General features: G+C 38.6%; 1 protein-coding gene across 7 annotated transcripts in view; it reads right to left on the reverse strand.

Moving 5' to 3' along the window:
* The window catches only part of ANKIB1 (ankyrin repeat and IBR domain containing 1), a 157,503-nt gene that overhangs the window by 37,897 nt on the left and 102,358 nt on the right, over nt 1-17,248 (reverse strand). For all 7 annotated transcript variants that reach the window (XM_086397938.1, XM_086397937.1, XM_086397936.1 and 4 more), the window contains 3 exons: nt 12,471-12,679; nt 11,177-11,265; nt 1,399-1,543 (listed from right to left, as the gene is read on the reverse strand). In XM_086397938.1, the coding sequence (XP_086254064.1) occupies nt 1,399-1,543; nt 11,177-11,265; nt 12,471-12,679 (443 nt within the window). The remainder of the gene's footprint in view (nt 1-1,398; nt 1,544-11,176; nt 11,266-12,470; nt 12,680-17,248) is intronic.

Genomic DNA, 17,248 nt, shown 5'->3' on the forward strand with positions numbered 1-17,248 from the left:
ATATAATATTATATGGATATAATATGGTTTATAAGGACAAATGCTGTATGATTCTACTTATATGATTCCACCAGGCTTCCATGGGTCAGGAAGATCCCCTGGAGCAGGAAATGGCAACCCACTCTAGTATGCTTGCCTGAGAAATCCCATGGACAGCGGAGCCTGGCAGGCTCCAGTCCATGGGGTTGCAAGAGTCAGACATGACTTAGAGACTAAACCACCACTGCCACCACTTATATAAGATGCCTAGAAACACACAGAGACAGAAAATAGAACAGTGCTTTGTGGTGGCTATGGGAAGGGGAAATGGGGCATTTGTGTTCATGGAAACACAATGTTTGGGATGACGAAAAAAATTCTAACCGTGAAGGGTAATGATGGTTGCACAATAATGTAAAAGTACTTAATAACAACAAATTGGTCACTTAAATCTGTTTAAACTGGTAAAGTTTATGTGTATTTTATCACAATAATGAAAAATGTAAAAAACCCACCAATTTTATGATACTTTCTATGTTAAAGAAACAGCAGGACTTCTTTTTTAAAAGTCAATATATTAGGGTTCGGAGAATGCAACGGCACCCCACTCCAGCACTCTTGCCTGGAAAATCCCATGGACGGAGGAGCCTGGAAGGCTGCAGTTCATGGGGTCGCTAAGAGTCGGACACGACTGAGCGACTTCACTTTCACTTTTCACTTTCCTGCATTGGAGAAGAAAATGGCAACCCACTCCAGTGTTCTTGCCTGGAGAATCCCAGGGATGGGGGAGCCTGGTGGGCTGCCGTCTATGGGGTCGCATGGAGTTGGACACGATTGAAGCGACTTAGCAGCAGCATATTAAGGTTCAGACTATAAAAAAATCTGAACATGCCTGTTAAATCCCACAAAAAAGATTGGCATATAGTAATGAGTAACTCCTGAGTGAAAATAAAGAAGGGAAAAACAAGATGAAATAAACATTATACTTTATTATATGAAATGATTACTTGAAATATAAAAAAATCCATAAATTTCCAGGTTGATAATCTTTATTTCTAAATATTTATACTGAGGAGTAAAAATACATCATTTAGAAAATTTAAAATAGCTACTATTTAGGATGAGTGTTTTTTTGACCAATTAGTTACAAAAGTTCAACACCCAAACCAACAAACAGTCCTGCACAAAAGCTTTCTTTTCCAGTAAACTACTATTGCCAATTTTCCCTTTTACTTCTGTCATGATTATAAAACAACACTTTAGCTGAAAACTTTAATTTAGGCCACTACTCCTTTACTCTGAGAGACAAAAGCCAGAGTCCATTACTTTGCGTTCAAAAATAGAACAAAAATTAAAAATTTTAATATAGGTTTAATAAAATTTAAATTGTGGAGATTACACAGATAACTGGCAACATACCTTAATATCAAACTGTAGGTATCGTTTGTCCATCTCCTTAGAAACTACACTTTCTATTATATCCACAGGCACAAGTTGGAAGCAATCATATGCAGGGCAGAAAATGTTGTGAGCTTCACCTTCTTGAATTTTCAGATTCAAAAACCTAATACAATTGTCAATTGATAGAAAGAAAGGCAAGGATATAATTTATTTGCACATTCTAAGAATGTTTCCTGATGCTGAATTTTCTGTTAGAGTATAATTAAAACACATCAATAAACAAAGTGTGCAATATCAACTGTAATATATTAGCTCAAATAATTCACAAACACTGAGCATTTATTATCTGCCCAGCCATTCACTATATGACTATTTATTTATGCACGTCTATGTTTTACACATTTTTTTACATTTGTTTGCTTTGTCCTCTTTAAAAACTTGAAACAATATATTTAAGAGTAAAAACTTAGAAATAAGTGACTTAGAAAGGTCATATTCGATTCTCAATATTCTATGCCTTAAAAAAAAGACAGCAATGGTATAGATTTAAGCCACACAAAACTCAAAGAGATTTTTGAGACGGCACTGGAATATAGTGTAACTTTTAGAAGAAAAGGTTTTCTATTTATATTTTATTTAGATAAACATTAAAATGTGTTTCATGTCCTACTCTAGGCACACTGGTTGAGGTAGTAGGGAAAAGGCATCGTAGAAAGTGACAGGAATCTAACCCAAGGTCAATTAAGTGGTCAAGAGCAAGATTTGGAATTAGAGAATTCCAGGCCTGCCACTAACAAGTTGTATGATCTTAAGCAATTATCATTTAAGTGTACTGTGCCTCATATAAAGTGGAGATAACAACACGCACTTCCCAGAGTTGTTTTCAGATTATATGATATAATGTATGTGAAATATCTACATGGTGCTGGGCACAGAATAAAGAATTTAAAAATTTTACTGATGGTTTGATTATTAAGAATATTTCCCATGGAAAAAGAAGAAACAAACTTTTGAACTGTGAATTTCCCTTTCCTGAGGAGATATATATTAAAAAAGAAAAAAATGACTAAGACTGATGTCAAAGACCTTACAGTCTACGTTTTGTTCTAGAAGTTTGTGGTTTCAGGTCTTACATTTCAGTCCTTTAATCCATTCTGAATATATTTTTATGCATGGTATATGAAAGCAGTCCAGTTTGATTTTTTCATACGTGACTGTCTAGTGTGCCCAGCACCATTTACTGAAAATATTAATATTGTCTCTTCTCCATCATATATTCTTTCCTCATTTGTTGTAGATTAATTGCCCATGTAAGTGTGAGCTCATTTCAGGGCTCTTTTATTCTGTTCCATATAGCTATGTATTTTTGTGCCAGGACCATACTGTTTAGGTAACTGCAGCTCTGTTGCTGTTCTTCAGTTGCTCGGTCGTGCCTGACTCTCTGCGACCCAAGGACTGCTGCACGCTAGGTTTCCCAGTCCTTCCCCATCTCCTGGAGCTTGCTCAAACGCATGTCCATCGAGTCGGTGATGCCATCAAACCATCTCATCCTCGGTCGCCCCCTCTCATCTTGCAAACTATATTTCCCAGTATCACGGTCTTTTCCAATGAGTCAGCTCTACGCATGAGGTGGCCAAATTACTGGAGCTTCAGCTTCAGCATCAGTCTTTTCAATGAATATTCAGGGTTCATTTTCTTTAGGATTGACTGGTTTGATCTCCTTGTAGTCCAAGGGACTGTCAAGAGTTTTCTCCAACACCACAGTTCAAAGGCATCAATTCTTCGGTGCTCAGCTTTCTTTATGGTCCAACTCTCACATCCATAAATGACTGCTGGAAAAACCATACCTTTGACTATGCGGATCTTTGCAGTAACGTTTAAAATCAGGGAGTGTGACAAATTTAACCTCATTCTTCTTTCTCAAGATTGCTTTGGCTGTTAAGGGTCTTTTGTATTTCCATACAATTTTTAGAATCATTTGTTTTAGTTATGTGAAAAATGTCCTCAACAATTTTTAATAGTGTAAGGCATGCTGAGACTAAAAATTTGAGAACTGCTAACTACAAACTTGCTTTTTCAACAAAGCAGGAATCACTTCCTTTTAGCTCTGAACAGGTTCCCTGTGACATCAGATATAATTTATCTTAATAGTCCCCTGTCACAGTGCACAATGCACATAGATATAGTTAATATATGATGATGTTTTAAAATTTTATGTATTCTAAATACACCAGTGCGGCGCTGGAGTGGTGAACGGCTGAGAGGAGCTACCCCAGAGCCAAGGTCAGTAGCGGCGGCCGTGAGGAGATACCCCATGTCCAAGGTAAGGAGCAGCGGCTGTGCTTTGCTGGAGCAGCCGTGAAGAGATACCCCAAGTCCAAGGTAAGAGAAACCCAAGTAAGATGGTAGGTGCTGAGAGAGGGGATCAGGGGGCAGACAGACTGAAACCACAATCACAGACAACTACCCAATCTGATCACACAGACCACAGCCTTGTCTAACTCAATGAAACTAGGCCATGCCTGTGGGGCCATCCAAGACGGGCGGGTCATGGTGGAGGTCTGACAGAATGTGGTCCACTGGAGAAGGGAATGGCAAACCACTGCAGTATTCTTGCCTTTAGAACCCCATGAACAGTATGAAAAGGTAAAAAGACAGGACACTGAAAGATGAACTCCCCAGGTCGGTAGGTGCCCAATATGCTACTGGAGATCAGTGGAGAAACAACTCCAGAAAGACGAAGGGATGAAGCTAAAGCAAAAACAACACCCAGTTGTGGATGTGACTGGTGATAGAAGCAAGGTCCGATGCTATAAAGAGTAATATTGCACAGGAACCTGGAATGTTAGGTCCATGAATCAAGGAAAATTGGAAGTAGTCAAACAGGAGATGGCAAGAGCGAACGTCGACATTCTAGGAATCAGTGAAATAAGATGGACTGGAATGGGTGAATTTAACTCAGATGACCATTATATCTACTACTGTGGCCAGGAATCCCTTAGAAGAAATGAAGTAGCCATCATAGTCAACAAAAGAGTCCAAAATGCAGTACTTGGATGCAATCTCAAAAACGACAGAATGATCTCTGTTCGTTTCCAAGGCAAACCATTCAATATCACTGTAATCCAAGTCTATGCCCCGACCAGTAACACTGAGAAGCTAAAATTGAACAGTTCTATGAAGACCTATAAGACCTTCTAGAACTCACACCCAAAAAAGAAGTCCTTTTCATTATAGGGGACTGGAATGCAAAAGTAAGAAGTCAAGAAACACCTGGAGTAACACGCAAATTTGGCCTTGGAGTACAGAATGAAGCAGGGCAAAGGCTAATAGAGTTCTGCCAAGAGAACGCACTGGTCATAGCAAACACCCTCTTCCAATAACACAAAAGAAGACTCTACACATGGACATCACCAGATGGCCAACACCGAAATCAGATTCTTTGGAGCCAAAGATGGAGAAGCTCTATATAGTCAACAAAAACAAGACCAGTTGCTGACTATGGCTCAGATCATGAACTCCTTATTGCCAAACTCAGATTTAAATGAAGAAAGTAGGGAAAACCACTAGACCATAACGGTATGACCTAAATCAAATCCCTTACGATTATACAGTGGAAGTGAGAAATATATTTAAGGGACTAGATCTGATAGACAGAGGGCCTGATGAACTATGGACGGAGGTTCATGCAATTGTACAGGAGACAGGGATCAAAACCCATCCCCATGGAAAAGAAATGCAAAAAAGCAAAATGGCTGTCTGAGGAGGCTTTATAAATGGCTGTGAAAAGAAGAGAAGCGAAAAGCAAAGGAGAAAAGGAAAGATATAAACATCTGAATGCAGAGTTCCAAAGAATAGCAAGAAGAGATAAGAAAGCCTTCTTCAGCAATCAGTGCAAAGAAATAGAGGAAAACAACAGAATGGGAAAGACTAGAGATCTTTTCAAGAAAATCAGAGATACCAAGGGAACATTTCATGCAAAGATGGGCTCAATAAAGGACAGAAATGGTATGGACCCAACAGAAGCAGAAGATATTAAGAAGAGGTGGCAAGAATACACAGGAGAACTGCACAAAAAAGATCTTCATGACCCAGATAATCACGATGGTGTGATCACTCACCTAGAGCCAGATATCCTGGAATGTGAAGTCAAGTGGGCCTTAGGAAGTAACACAACGAACAAAGCTAGTGGAGGTGATGGAATTCCAGTTGAGCTATTTCAAATCCTGAAAGATGATGCTGTGAAAATATTGCACTCAATATGCCAGCAAATTTGGAAAACTCAGCAGTGGCCACAGGACTGGAAAAGGTCACCTTTCGTTCCAATCCCAAAGAAAGGCAATGTCAAAGAATGCTCAAACTACCGCACAATTGCACTCATCTCACACGCTAGTAAAGTAATGCTCAAAATTCTCCAAGCCAGGCTTCAGCAATACGTGAACCGTGAACTTCCAGATGTTCAAGCTGGTTTTAGAAAAGGCAGAGGAACCAGAGATCAAATTGCCAACATCCGCTGGATCATGGAAAAAGCAAGAGAGTTCCAGAAAAACATGTATTTCTGCTTTATTGACTATGCCAAAGCCTTTGACTGTGTGGATCACAATAAACTGTGGAAAATTCTTCAAGAGTTGGGAATACCATTCCATCTGACCTGTCTCTTGATGAATCTGTATGCAGGTCAGGAAGCAACAGTTAGAACTGGACATGGAACAAAAGACTGGCTCTAAATTGGGAAAGGAGTACGTCAAGGCTGTATATTGTCACCCTGCTTATTTAACTTATCTGCAGAGCACATCATGAGAATCTGGGCTGGAGGAAGCACAAGCTGGAATCAAGATTGCCTAGAGAAATATCAGTAACCTCAGATACGCAGATGACACCACCCTTATTGCAGAAGGTAAAGAAGAACTAAAGAGCCTCTTGATGAAAGGGAAAGAGGAAAGTGAAAAAGTTGGCTGAAAGCTCAATATTCAGAAAATGAAGATCATGGCATCCGGTCCCATCACTTCATGGCAAATAGATGGGGAAATAGTGGAAACAGTGGCTGACTTTATTTTCTTGGGCTCCAAAATCACTCAGATGGTGACTGCAACCATGAAATTAAAAGACACTTACTCTTTAGAAGGAAAGTTATGATCAACCTAGACAGCATATTAAAAAGCAGAGACATTACTTTGCCAACAAAGGTTCGTCTAGTCAAGGCTATGGTTTTTCCAGTGATCATGTATGGATGTGAAAGTTGGACTATAAAGAAAGCTGAGCACAAAATAATTGATGCTTTTGAACTGTGTTGTTGGAGAAGACTCTTGAGAGTCTCATGGACTACAAGGAGATCCAACCAGTGCATTCTAAGGGAGATCAGTCCTGGGTGTTCTTTGGAAGGAATGATGCTAAAGCTGAAACTCCAATACTTTGGCTACCTCATGCAAAGAGTTGACTCATGTGAAAAGATCCTGATTCTGGGAAAGATTTGAGGCAGGAGGAGTAGGGGATGACAGAGGATGAGATGGCTGGATGGCATCACCAACTCAATGAACATGATTCCGAGTAAACTCCAGGAGTTGGTGATGACAGGGAGGCCTGGCATGCCTCAGTCCATGGGATCACAAAGAGTCGGACATGACTGAGCAACTGAACTGAACTGAACTGAAATACATCAGAGCAGGTTTAACTATTTCTGGAGAATTAAATGACAGAACCCAGAAGACCTTACTGAAGAAAAGATAATTTCTCTGTGAGCCAGGCTATCAATTTTCAGAAACATACAATCTCTCACTAAATTTAGAAGTATAACACAGTGTTGTTAAATGTTAGTAAAAGAGGAAAATCTGGATCAAACTTGACTTATATTTTTATCTTGTAGGTCAGCTTCATACATTATATCCTAAGCTCCCACTCCACTGTTCATTACTGAGCTTAGTAAGATTCTAATAACTAACATTACCGAGTGGTTACTATGTGCCAGGCACTGTTCTAAGCATTTTACATGTACTTAGCCATTTAACAATTAAGTGGAAACAGTCCTATAAAGTAATATGACAGTTACCATTTTATAGATTAGGAAATTGAAGCAAAGGGAGGTTACTGCTTACTTAAATCAACAACTAATAAATAGCAGGAAGGATATTCTAGGTTGGACAGAAAAATACTAATTTTTCTTTCATTGAAGCCCTTGGCATAGATGCTTCAAAGCATATGTATGGACTGATGAGATAGGGGGTAGAGAAGAATAAGATAAGACGTTTTCAAACTATCTAAAGTGAAAGTGAAAGTGAAGTTGCTCAGTCGTGTCCGACTCTTTGCAACCCCATGGACTGTTACCTATCAGGCTCCTCCAACCATGGGATTTTCCAGGCAAGAGTACTGGAGTGGGTTGCCATTTCCTTCTCCAGGGGATTTCCCTAACCCGGGAATTGAACCCGGGTCTCCTGCATTGCAGGAAGATGCTTTACCATCTGAGCCACATATTGTGTACTAAACTGTGCTACTGAGGATACAATGGTGAGCAAGACACTCCGTACTTGAAATGCTAAAATTCCAGTGAAAACCCAGGTATTGATTTGTCCAGCAGAAAATGAAAATATTCTTCAAATCAAATCAAGCACCACAGTTGTCATATTTAATTACATAAAAGATCCAGGCTTCAACAAAAAATTCTACAGAAAAAGGAAAATATGTCCCATACACAAGAAAAACAGTAGTTGGTAGAAACTGTTCCTAAGGAAACATAGATACTGCACTTATCAGACAAAGATTTTAAGTTACATATTTCTTAAAAAGTCACATAAATGGAGGAAACAAACCTATAAAACTAAAGAAAATTATAAGAACAATGCCTCACTAAATAGGGAATATTAAAGAAAAAAGAACATATATAAAAACAAACAAATTCTGAAGTTAAAAGTAAAATAACTGAAATGTAAAATTCACTACAGGGGTTTAACAGCAGATCTGAGGAGGAAGAAGAAATCAGCAAATTTCAAAAAAGTTCAACTGAAATTACCCAGTTTGAGGGAAAAAAAGAATTTTTAAAAAAAAGAACAGGGACTTCCCTGGTGGTCCAGCGGTTAAGAATCCACCTTGCGATGGAGGGGACACGGGTTCAGCCCCTGGTCAGGGAAACTGAGATCCCACATGCTGTGAGGCAACCATGCCCGTGCACCCTGGAGTCTGTGCGACGCAACTGGAGAGCCTGTGTGCCACAGGGAGAAAGCCTGTGTGACGCAACCACGACCCGACGCAACAGTGTAAGTAAATAAAGAGAATAGATCATCAAAGATCTGGGCAGCAATACCAAACGTACTAACATATGCATAATGGAGACGCAGAAGGAGAAGAAGGCGTGAGAAAGAGTATTTTAAGGTATAATGACTGAAAACTTCCCAAATATGATGAAAAACATTCATCTATGTATCCAAAATGCTCAAAAAACTCTAAGCAGGAAAAGCTCAGTAAAATCCACTTCTATGATGAACAGCAATCTCTATGACATCTCTGACTCTTGACTGAAGCCTATACATCTAAACCCTATTTCCAGCTAAGCATGCCAGCGCACAACCCACACTATAATCGTCATATGCCTTGGCCAACACTCTTCCTCCTAAGCATCCCACAGTTCTCTAAGCTCGGTCTTAGTTGGAGTACCGCCATTCCACCCACCACCCAATCCACTCTTAACCTCTCCCTCATCTCCTTATTCTTGGAAATTCCACCATTAATGGGGGGAGGAAATTAGCATTTATTGAGGAAAACCTCCTATGGGCCAGGTGCTTCATCTTTACCCCCACCCTATGGGGTCACTTGGATATCCACTTAAAACTAAACTACGTAAGGCTTCCAAAACACATCACACTGTTTCATGTCTTTGAGAACGCTGATTCTTTAGCGCAGAGGTTGTCTGTCCTACTTCTTTGCCTCTAGCTAATTTTAACTCACACTTCAAGACCTGGTTCTATGATCTCTTCCAGGAAACTTTCCCAAGTAACACACATAAGACTATCTAAGGGCCTTTAAACATTCTTCCTTGCTTCTTAGACTGGGGAGTTTCTTTTCTATGTGCCGATGAAAGGATTGCAATTAATTTAAAATCTGTTTCATTCACAGATGAATCACTCAATCTGGAATGTGTTTTACTGATACTGCAGATACCTGACTGGACAAGAACATCTGGTAGGAGTGAGGAGAACACTAGGTGGGCTGATAGGGGACCATGGAAAACAACAATCAGTCTTTCAAATTTAAATCTTATCACTAATTCCTCATGGCTAGTCTGTCATGAGTATGGGAGATGGTTCCTGTGACAGGAGTGTGGTGAGGAAGGTCAAAAAAATTAAAAAAAAAAACTCAAGTAAATCTCTTAGGGGGACTCAATTTTATATAGAAATGAAGGTCAACAATATCAAACTTGGTAGAACCCAAATAATACTTCCTAATGCAATTCAGTTGACAATTTTAAGCTAAATACAGTACTAAACCTATGGAGGATTTTCTGTGCTCAGAACTAGGTCAAAGTTTGCTTTGTGTTATGAGCTCTGACCCTTGCCAATTAATTTATCTGTATCAACTGCACCCATCTGATCCTATCTAATTAGAGTAGAATCTATGTTTTAAAAAGAATCAGATAATTTTATTTATTCTGATTTTTTAAAACCCTTTTCAAAAGGTTCTTTTATTCCCCCCTCCAAATAAAATCTTGCCTTATACCCCAATTTGGAAAACAGATAAGAGAAAAGGTGCTGTGCTGTGCGCTCAGTCGTGTCCGACTTTTGCGATCCCAGGGACCACAGACCATGAGATTCTCCAGGCAAGAATGCTGGAGTGGGCTGCCGTTTCCTTCTCCCAGAAAGACAGAAAGAAGATCAGTGTTTGCCCACAGACGGGAAGTGGAGCGGGGTGGTGGTGGTGCAAGTGTAAGATGGAGGTAGAAAGAGACGGGTGGGATGGATTTCAGGGGAAATGAGGAAACACCTGGGGGTAATGAGTATATTCATTAACTTGATTGTTTCATGACACTGTATGGTATATGGAGTCAGAGCTTTTTGAATTATTTAATTTGAATATGTGGCTTACTGTACGTTAATTATACTACAACACAGTTACTAATAAAAGAAAACCAGGAAACGTCTTCAGGTCCTTGTCTCACCTCACACGGTGCTTCCCAACTCCCTACACTTGGTACCCAGTTTTAAAAACTTTTATATAGTTTGAAAGAATAGTTTTAAAGCTTTTGTCTTAAATACTAATGACATGCCTTGCTTAGGTCATCAATCAATAGATTATGTGTCTCCGGGGATAACCTGATATCATATTGCTCATCACACTGATCTTCATTCTGTTTATAAACCTCTCTTGAAAAGTACATTAGAGTAAAATTAGTGGATGGTGAGAAAACATAAATTGGTAAGGTACTGGGAAGGAGGACAGAGACAAACATGAGAAGGAAAATAAAATTTCAATTTGTAATATAGACCAATCATACCTAGAAGAGACACAGAACTTTGAATTGATTAGAAAGGAATTTTAAATATCTGTATTGTTATATCTGCTTTCTTCCCCACAGTACCTCACATTAAGCTAAATAACCTTAATTACTAAATTAAACAATTTTATAAAATAGATGGGAAGATAGCAAAATAAAAACAAAATTCTTCTTTAGCAGCAAAATATAAAACATTTCAGTGTAATTCTGAAACCAATATAAATAATCCATATCATTAAATATTGAAAGCAAGCAGTTTTACTGCCAAATCAGAGTGCTATCCTGCAGTAAGAAATATGAAGTTGCACATATACTCACGACTCCCAGCATCCTCTACAGAAGTCATGTCCACAGGGCATGTCCACTGGGTCTTCAAATACTGAAATACTGCACATACAAATATCACACTGAAAATGAAGAAGAAAAATGATTTCAACAAAGTCATACTCTTGACGGAGAACATTCCTTTGTTCATTAGTTCATGGCAAAAAATGCCGGTAATTATATAAAGTGTTTCAAAATTATAAGGGAAGTTAAAATTACTGTGCCTATCTTTGACTAAATAACAAATATCACGCTTACCTCATTATAAATTACTGTGGGACTGAAATGTTTTAATGCAAAAGTTAAATTCTTAAACTCTAAACTTATGTGAGAAATTACTCAGCAACTATTTGTTTTGAAAGGGAACATAAGAAACAAATCATTACAATCTATTCAGGTCAAGATCAAATTGCTCCTTGTGAAATAACCACTTCAATATGGTGTCCTTCACCCTATACTCAGCCCAGAAAATCTACAAAAATAAAAAGTAACTTTATTTTTTCAATACAGTAACTCAACATATTCAGAGTAGCAATTTAAGGATTTCTACCCAGGGAACCATGCTACAAAGCTTTGTATCTTCTACACATAACTAGGAGAATCAAACTTTAAAATGTTACAGATGTGAACTACAGAAGTAGGATGCTGTTTTCCAAGAAGGTCCAGATAAAATCTGGAGTACATTCATCACGTACTCCATGATAAATGGAGTACATTTATCATGTATTTTGAGCAGCTGAATTATTCAAGAAACATAAAAACTGCCTATATGAGTGCATCAATGGTTTGACAAAAATACACACAACGGCAGTACTGTGTCTCAGTAAAAAGCAAATATTTAGTATGGAAATATATCTGGATAAATAACTCCAGAAGCTTCACTGAAACACAGTTATCAACATATTATAAATGTATTCTGAAAAATATAAAAAGGGTCTCATATTTTTGGTTTTAGGTGCTTAACACAAACTCAATTTTTAATATTTCAATATGGCTTATTCGAAACTGTAAGTAACTGGAGCTTTTCAGTGAAAATATCATAAACAGTTTTGCCAAAACCTTTAATGTTTCCTGTTTTAAAAGAGAAAAGAAAGCCCACTTGTTTTTCAATCTATAACTCAGAGATCACAAAAATAGTCTCTGATAATAAATATTTAACCAAAGCATGAAATAATCAAGCCCTTTAAGCAGGGTACAGGATTCAATTACAAGAAGAATACAACTAGAGGCTCCATGAAACAACGTTAAAATTAAAACTATGAGAAGTACACTGAGTACTAAACCATACCAAACTGGTATCCAAATCCCCCGGTGATAAACTTAATTCATCTGGAGAGGTGACGGAAGAGCGGGTCGTCCTTGGCGTTCTTGGAGAAGGGAGTGTGTCCCAGGCGTTATACCCGCTTGGCGGTGGTGTTGGCATCTGAACACCTGATCGCTGGCAGCAGTTCTCTGGGTTGGACATCCAAGCTTCAAGTAATTTCTCCCTGTCCCAGTCTTTAAGACAAACGGAATGGATATCTCTCAAATAACAGAGAAAACATGGTGCTGTTTTAAGAGCTTCATAATAACAAAAGAGAGACTAAATTACACGGCTATAGGTCCTCTAGGAAGAAAAGTTATTTGTTAGCAATGTTGTAATTACAAATGACATACTTAGGTATGTTATATCCATTCATATTTTTAAACAGAATTGAAACTTTTATAATTTACCATGGCTTAGCACCATGTCAATATTTAACAAGATGGCCAAAAATTTCAGGCATTTCTACTCATAATCAAAAGTGGTGGCTCACATATCATTGGAATTTACTAAATTTTATTGGTAAAGGTTTGATTAAGCCATTTTATTCCTTCAAGAATAACATATAACCTCACAATTGGCCTTAGTGCTGTCAAGTTGTAAAATTTTACATAGTTCATAATAAACATGTCAAAATGCCAACAACTCCTACAAATTCATTTGATAAACATCTTGAAAGCAGAAAGAACTTCTTAAGGGATTATGATTATAAAGTTTTAGGGAATTTGATGTAAATTATATATTAAGTGAGCCTGAATCTGGCTTAACTAAAAAAGGTTATCTTTCTACTATGAATACTTTAAAAACAGCCAAGTCACCTATGTTATTATACAGACTCACAAAACCCTAAACCTTTAAAAACAATAAACTGATATATCCAATGATTTTGCTAGGTGTTTAACACATATTATTTCACCCATTCCTCCCAGCAAACTTTCCAATCACTATTGAGGTGAGGAAACCAAGACTTGGGGAAATTATGTGACTTGGCCAGGCTCAAAAAGATATGAGGTATATGAAACAAATTTCTGTGAATCCAAAGTCTGTGTTCTTTCCAGTGCAGCCCAATAAAGCACAGGTCAGAAGTAACACAGAGTCAATTATTTACCATAGGCCCATTCTATATCATTTTACAAACCAAATACAAATATCTGTGGAAACTCTATATGGAAGACTTTTTTCAACCATATTAAGTCAATATATTTGGCGGTTTAACAGGATAATTAGGATTCAGGTATGCAATGAAGACAGAGTGTGTTTCCACAGGTGCAAAGGCACAGGAGTACAATGGAGAGATGTGAACAGCTCTGTAAAGTTAGAGTTGACTCACTGGAAAAGACTCTGATGCTGGGAGGGAGTGGGGGCAAGAGGAGAAGGGGACGACAGAGGATGAGATGGCTGGATGCCAGCACCGACTCGATGGACGTGAGTCTGGGTGAACTCTGGGAGTTGGTGATGGACAGGGAGGCCTGGCGTGCTGCGATCCATGGGGTCGCAAAGAGTCAGACACGACTGAGCGAATGATCTGATCTGATCTGATCTGATACTTTGGTTTGGGGAGATGGAAGATAAGATTGGAAATAGGAGTCAGATTACAAAGAAGAAAAATCCAGCAACTGAAAAGCTCTGCATACGAGTGTATTCTGGGAAATGTTGCTAAATGGACCTGAGGTTTTTGATAGGTCACCACAGGCATACCTTGGACTTACCGCAAGTTTTGTTCCAGACCACTGAAATAAAACAAACAGTATAACAAATCAAGTCACACAAATTTTTTTGTCTCCCAGTACATGTAAAGATTATGTTTACACTACATTGGCTATTTTTTTTTTTTACTATAATGCTATTGCACACTTAACAAGACTACAGTACCTTAATTAAAATACTTTATTGCTAAAAAACACTAACCATCATCTGACAAGGTAAGGTTGCCACAAATCTTCAAGTTGTAAAAAATGCAACATCTACAAAGCACAACAAAGTGAAGTGAAATAAAACAAGGTATACTTGTAATTAACAAGTTCAAACTTTCTTAGAACAGTATGATTATTTTTCAAGTCTCCATTAAAACACTTTTAAATAAAGGGAGAAAAGAACTGCTATAATTTATATACACACAAACAAATTAAATTCTAGTCTTGGATTCTGTCATATCGCTCATTTAGCAAACATTTGTTGAGTGTCTTTTATGTGCCATACACTATGTCAAGCTGTAGGGATACAATGGGAGGGAAAAACAGGCACAATTCCTTCTTTCATGGAATGTAAAGTCTAGTAAAGAGAAAGTCATCAAATAAAATCAACACATTAAAAAAAAATATCATCACTGTCAGAAGCAGCATTAAGAAGAGGTAGAGGCTCCCATTTAGGGAGGTCAGAGAAGGTGACTGGGGAAATGGCCTGGCGTGAACATCTGAGGGATGAGTGAGAGCCAACTAGGTAAAAGGTCTCCAGAGACCAGAAGACCAGAAGGAGACCAGAAGGACCCTTTGAGCAAGGCTGAAGAAACAGGCTGGGACCAGGCCATACAGGGGGCTTCCCTGATGCTCAGTGGTAGAGAATCCGCCTGCAATGCAGGAGCTGCAAGAGACACGGGTTCGATCCCTGGGTTGGGAAGATCCCCTGGAGGAGGGCATGGAAACCCACTCCAATATTCTTGCCTGGAGAATCCCATAGACAGAGGAGCCTGGAGGGCTACAGTCCTTAGGGTCACAAAGAGTTGGACATGACTGAAGCGACTTAGTACGCATGCAGTCCATATAGAACTTCTAAATAACACTCCTATCATCAGTTTACGAGTGACAGGAAGCCAGTGAAAAATCTGGCATATGGGTAGGAAGAAAAGGTTGTCACAGTTAGATTTGAACAGATCTTTCTGACTATAGTATGGAGAGAGAAACCGGATAGGATGAGAGTGGAGGGAAAGGCAGACTAGCAAAGGCTACTGGGAAGTACAAGTAAGAGATTATGCAGCTAAGGCCGTGGCTGGCTGCAGTAGAGACGAAGAGAAAGGGAGAAGTTCAGATTTGGGAGGTCAGACTGAAAATTTGGTGACATTGGGATACAGTACCTGAAGGAGAGGAAATATCAAAGTTTTTGTCCCAGGTCTACCACGTTTGTTGGTTGGTGCTGCCTTCCACGTAAATAGGAAATACCAGAGACTCAGGTACAGGTTTAACAGCGTGATTTTAATTTTAGACATGATGAGATGTTTTGGAGGTACTTTCAAATAGGCAGTTAAATATACGTGTATAGAGTTCAGAGAAGAACTCTAGTTCAGAGGGAGAAATATCTACAGAAGACTTGGGAGAAGATGTCATTTCCTAGGAAGAGAGTAGAGTGAGAGGAGAAGATGTGGACTATTCAAGTTCAATTACCTTAGAAGTGATGAGTCTCCAAAGGAGCTTTAAAAAAATACTACTAACGCATATATATGGAATTTAGAAAGATGGTAACAATAACCCGGTGTACGAGACAGCAAAAGAGACACTGATGTGTAGAACAGTCTTATGGACTCTGTGGGAGAGGGAGAGGGTGGGAAGATTTGGGAGAATGACATTGAAACATGTAAAATATCATGTAAGAAACGAGTTGCCAGTCCAGGTTCGATACACGATACTGGATGCTTGGGGCTAGTGCACTGGGATGACCCAGAGGGATGGTATGGGGAGGGAGGAGGGAGGAGGGTTCAGGATGGGGAACACATGTATACCTGTGGCGGATTCATTTTGATATTTGGCAAAACTAATGCAATTATGTAAAGTTTAAAAATAAAATAAAATTTAAAAAAAATACTTCAATATACATTTACTCTAAGGACAGTCAAACTAGACTTGGCCTCATATTTTAAAAAACAGAAATGGCAAACAGCTCCAGTATTCTTGGCTGGAAAATTCCATGGACAGAGGAGCCTGGCGGGCTAGAGTCCACAGGGTCACAAAGAGTTGGATACGACTGAGTGACCGAGCAAACACACAAGTAAATTTTACTTATTTACTCGTTAGGTAGCTTTCAACTATTAATACATGTTAATATTACTGAGGAAATGCTCAGAAAATGACCTTTGTATTTTTAACAGAGTCATTCTTAAAATTCAATTACTTCTCGGTAAATATAGCCAAACATTTCTGTCTTCTGTCTTCAACCTCATTACTTTGGGACTAAATTTGACAGTACCTAAAATAATGCTTAAATTTATTTTCTTGTGGAAAGCTGAATGAATGTTACCAAGGATACAATCTATAAATCTACCAAATAGTTCAGTTTAATAGCTCTGAAACAGAGCCCATCTGGGTTTTGACAGCAATTAGTGCAAACTGTAGTTCTGTGCACTGTCTATTTTATTCACTAACATCATTTACCTCTGAAAATCTTATTTGATTATCAGATGTCACTGATATTACCTAGAATAATGTAGAAGAAATGTTCATTTGAAAGTCTGCATTAGCCTCTATTTTATGCTCTAACAGGGGAATGCAATAAATTAACAGAACTCTTAAGTTATCAAAAAAGCTATCACAGAATACACAAAAGTCAACTGCTGCTGCTGCTGCTGCTAAGTCGCTTCAGTCGTGTCCAACTCTGTGCGACCCCATAGATGGCAGCCCACCAGGCTCCCCTGTCCCTGGGATTCTCCAGGCAAGAACACTGGAGTGGGTTGCCATTTCAAATTCAATTAGATATCACCTTATTAGAGTTGAGCCTATTATGTAAAAGAAGTAAGTTAAGCAAATATCAATAGAAAGAACATGGAGTTTATCACT

Source organism: Bos grunniens, chromosome 4 (assembly GCF_055505025.1).
Source record: "Bos grunniens cultivar Pamir isolate PY7600 chromosome 4, Bosgru_T2T1.0, whole genome shotgun sequence".
Taxonomy (NCBI): domain Eukaryota; kingdom Metazoa; phylum Chordata; class Mammalia; order Artiodactyla; family Bovidae; genus Bos; species Bos grunniens.